This window comes from Capsicum annuum, unplaced genomic scaffold (assembly GCF_002878395.1).
Source record: "Capsicum annuum cultivar UCD-10X-F1 unplaced genomic scaffold, UCD10Xv1.1 ctg81057, whole genome shotgun sequence".
Lineage (NCBI taxonomy): Eukaryota > Viridiplantae > Streptophyta > Magnoliopsida > Solanales > Solanaceae > Capsicum > Capsicum annuum.
Window position 1 is genome coordinate 1 of NW_025891750.1, and position 2,129 is coordinate 2,129.

The 2,129-nt window shown below is 28.9% G+C and overlaps 1 protein-coding gene across 1 annotated transcript; it reads left to right on the forward strand.

Moving 5' to 3' along the window:
• Positions 1 to 707: 707 nt before the first annotated feature.
• On the forward strand, positions 708 to 1,716 carry LOC107855754. Its single transcript, XM_047405727.1, has 3 exons — positions 708 to 811; positions 902 to 1,050; positions 1,409 to 1,716. The coding sequence occupies exons 1-3, from the start codon at positions 708 to 710 to the stop codon at positions 1,714 to 1,716; spliced, it is 561 nt and encodes a 186-aa protein (XP_047261683.1).
• Positions 1,717 to 2,129: the final 413 nt, after the last annotated feature.

Genomic DNA, 2,129 nt, shown 5'->3' on the forward strand with positions numbered 1-2,129 from the left:
ATTTATAATATACATATATGAGTTATGTTTATGTGATCAGTGTCAGTGTCAGTTGTATTTGAAAATATACATGTGCAGTAAAGTTTTGTTTGTGCACTGGAAGTAGTTTGCTTCACAAAATGTGCTCAGGTGTATGTATTTATAATATACATATATGATATATGTTTTATGATCAGTGTCAGTTGTATTTGAAAATATACATGTGCAGTAGAGTTTTGATTGTGCACTGGAAGTAGTTTACTTCACAAAATGTGTCCAGGTGAATGTATATATTTATAATATACGTTTGCATAATTTACATATTTAATAGTTCTATTTGTGCACTGGAATTTAAGTATTTCACTTCACATATGTTTCAATGTTTATGTATGTATTTATAATATACATATGCATTATTATATTTTAAAAAAAAAACATTTAAGCTTTATTTTTTTTTCCAATATGCAGGACATATATTTTCTTTGGCTTATGGTGTACTGGACTCTGAAAATGATGCATCTTGGAGGTGGTTTTTTGAGAATTTGAAAGAAGCATACGGTGAAAGAAAAGATATGTGTGTCATTTCTGATCGTAATGCAAGCATCATAAAAGCTGTCCGTGACGTGTATTATGAGGTACCACATTATGCATGTATGTGGCATTTATGGGGAAATGTGTAAAAAAAAATCCGAAAATCACATGATGCATTATCAGATGTCTTCTATACTATGGCAAAATCATATTTTAAGAGTGAATTTCACATGTTAATGGAGAAAGTGGAGGCAGTTGATGCTAGAGTGAAGAATTATTTGGAATTGGCTAGTTACGATAAGTAGGCTAGATCATATGCATCCGTTCATAGAGGATGGACTTTGACTTCAAACATTGCCGAGTCCATTAATCCTACGCTGGTTTCATCTAGAGAACTACCAATATATGATTTTCTGGAGGAAGTTAGATTGATGTTTGGAAGATGGAACTGTGAAAACAGACAGCAGGCGTTGTATACTTTTACGGATCTTATTGGTAAATTTCAAGAAATTCTTCAGCAGAATGAAGCGGAGTGTACACGTATGAAGGTATGATGAATTTTTGTAATCATTTTTATATATGTAATAGTATTTTCATTTTTTATATGAACTATATTTCTTTTTCATATAATAAATTAAGGAAAATATATTCTGTAAAATAAATACATATGCAGTAAAGAAATACATATTTTGCTGACTTGCAATATACATACATTGAGATGAATTTTTTTTTAATAATTAGTTTCTTTTTTTTTAATAATTTCAGGTTATATCTGCATCAAAGTACATCTATACAATCCACGACAAGGAGAAACATTTTATTGTTTGTCTTAAGGAAAAAAAATGTTCTTGCAATGCATTTTAATTGGATGAGATACCGTGTGTTCATGCTTGTGCAGTTCTTGATAACAAGAATTTCAAGAAGAGGCCATATTACTCTGATCTATACAAGCCAAAAATCGTCCTAAGAATATATGATCTTCCAATTTATCCACTACCACACAAAGATGACTGGGTGATTCCGAAGGAAATTATGGATGAGATTGTTCTGCCGCCAAAATACAAGCGACCCCCTGGAAGACCTCCGAAGAAGGACCGTGGAAAATCCGAACGAGATATGTTTGGAAAGAAGAGCAAAAATTGTTGTAGTTCATGTGGTTTAAAAGGTCACAATAGGCGTTCATGTAGGAAATACAATAAACGATAACTTGATTGACGTATTAAGTGAATAAACAACTGAAGATTTTTTTCATTTATGAAAAATATATGTGATTTTCAATTTTGATAAATATTTTTTATATTATTGTAATTGTAATTGTTAAATTGGTGATATTATATGTAAGATACTTTAAGATAAACATAAATCTGAAAAATACATATTATACTCTTTTAAGTACGTATGAACATATATAAAAATTAATAATAAGTTTACTTATTATTCATAAATATATATATATATGTAAAGGATTGATGATATGAATTATTCCTAAATAAATACAAAAAATTAAATATATATGTAGAACATTAAAGTTACACATTAACAAGAAATGAAAAAATATGTACAATATTAAATAGAAATGGTTATGTAGAACACAAATATATACGTAGAACCACTATTAA

What these genes read in the sequence shown, in the direction of transcription:
- LOC107855754 (XM_047405727.1), top strand. Translation starts at nt 708, where the DNA reads ATGGCAAAATCATATTTTAAGAGTGAATTTCACATGTTAATGGAGAAA. An exon ending in GAATTGGCTAGTTACGATAA is followed by an intron (nt 812 to 901) that starts GTAGGCTAGATC and finishes GGTTTCATCTAG; the next exon opens with AGAACTACCAATATATGATT. An exon ending in GAATGAAGCGGAGTGTACAC is followed by an intron (nt 1,051 to 1,408) that starts GTATGAAGGTAT and finishes ATGCTTGTGCAG; the next exon opens with TTCTTGATAACAAGAATTTC.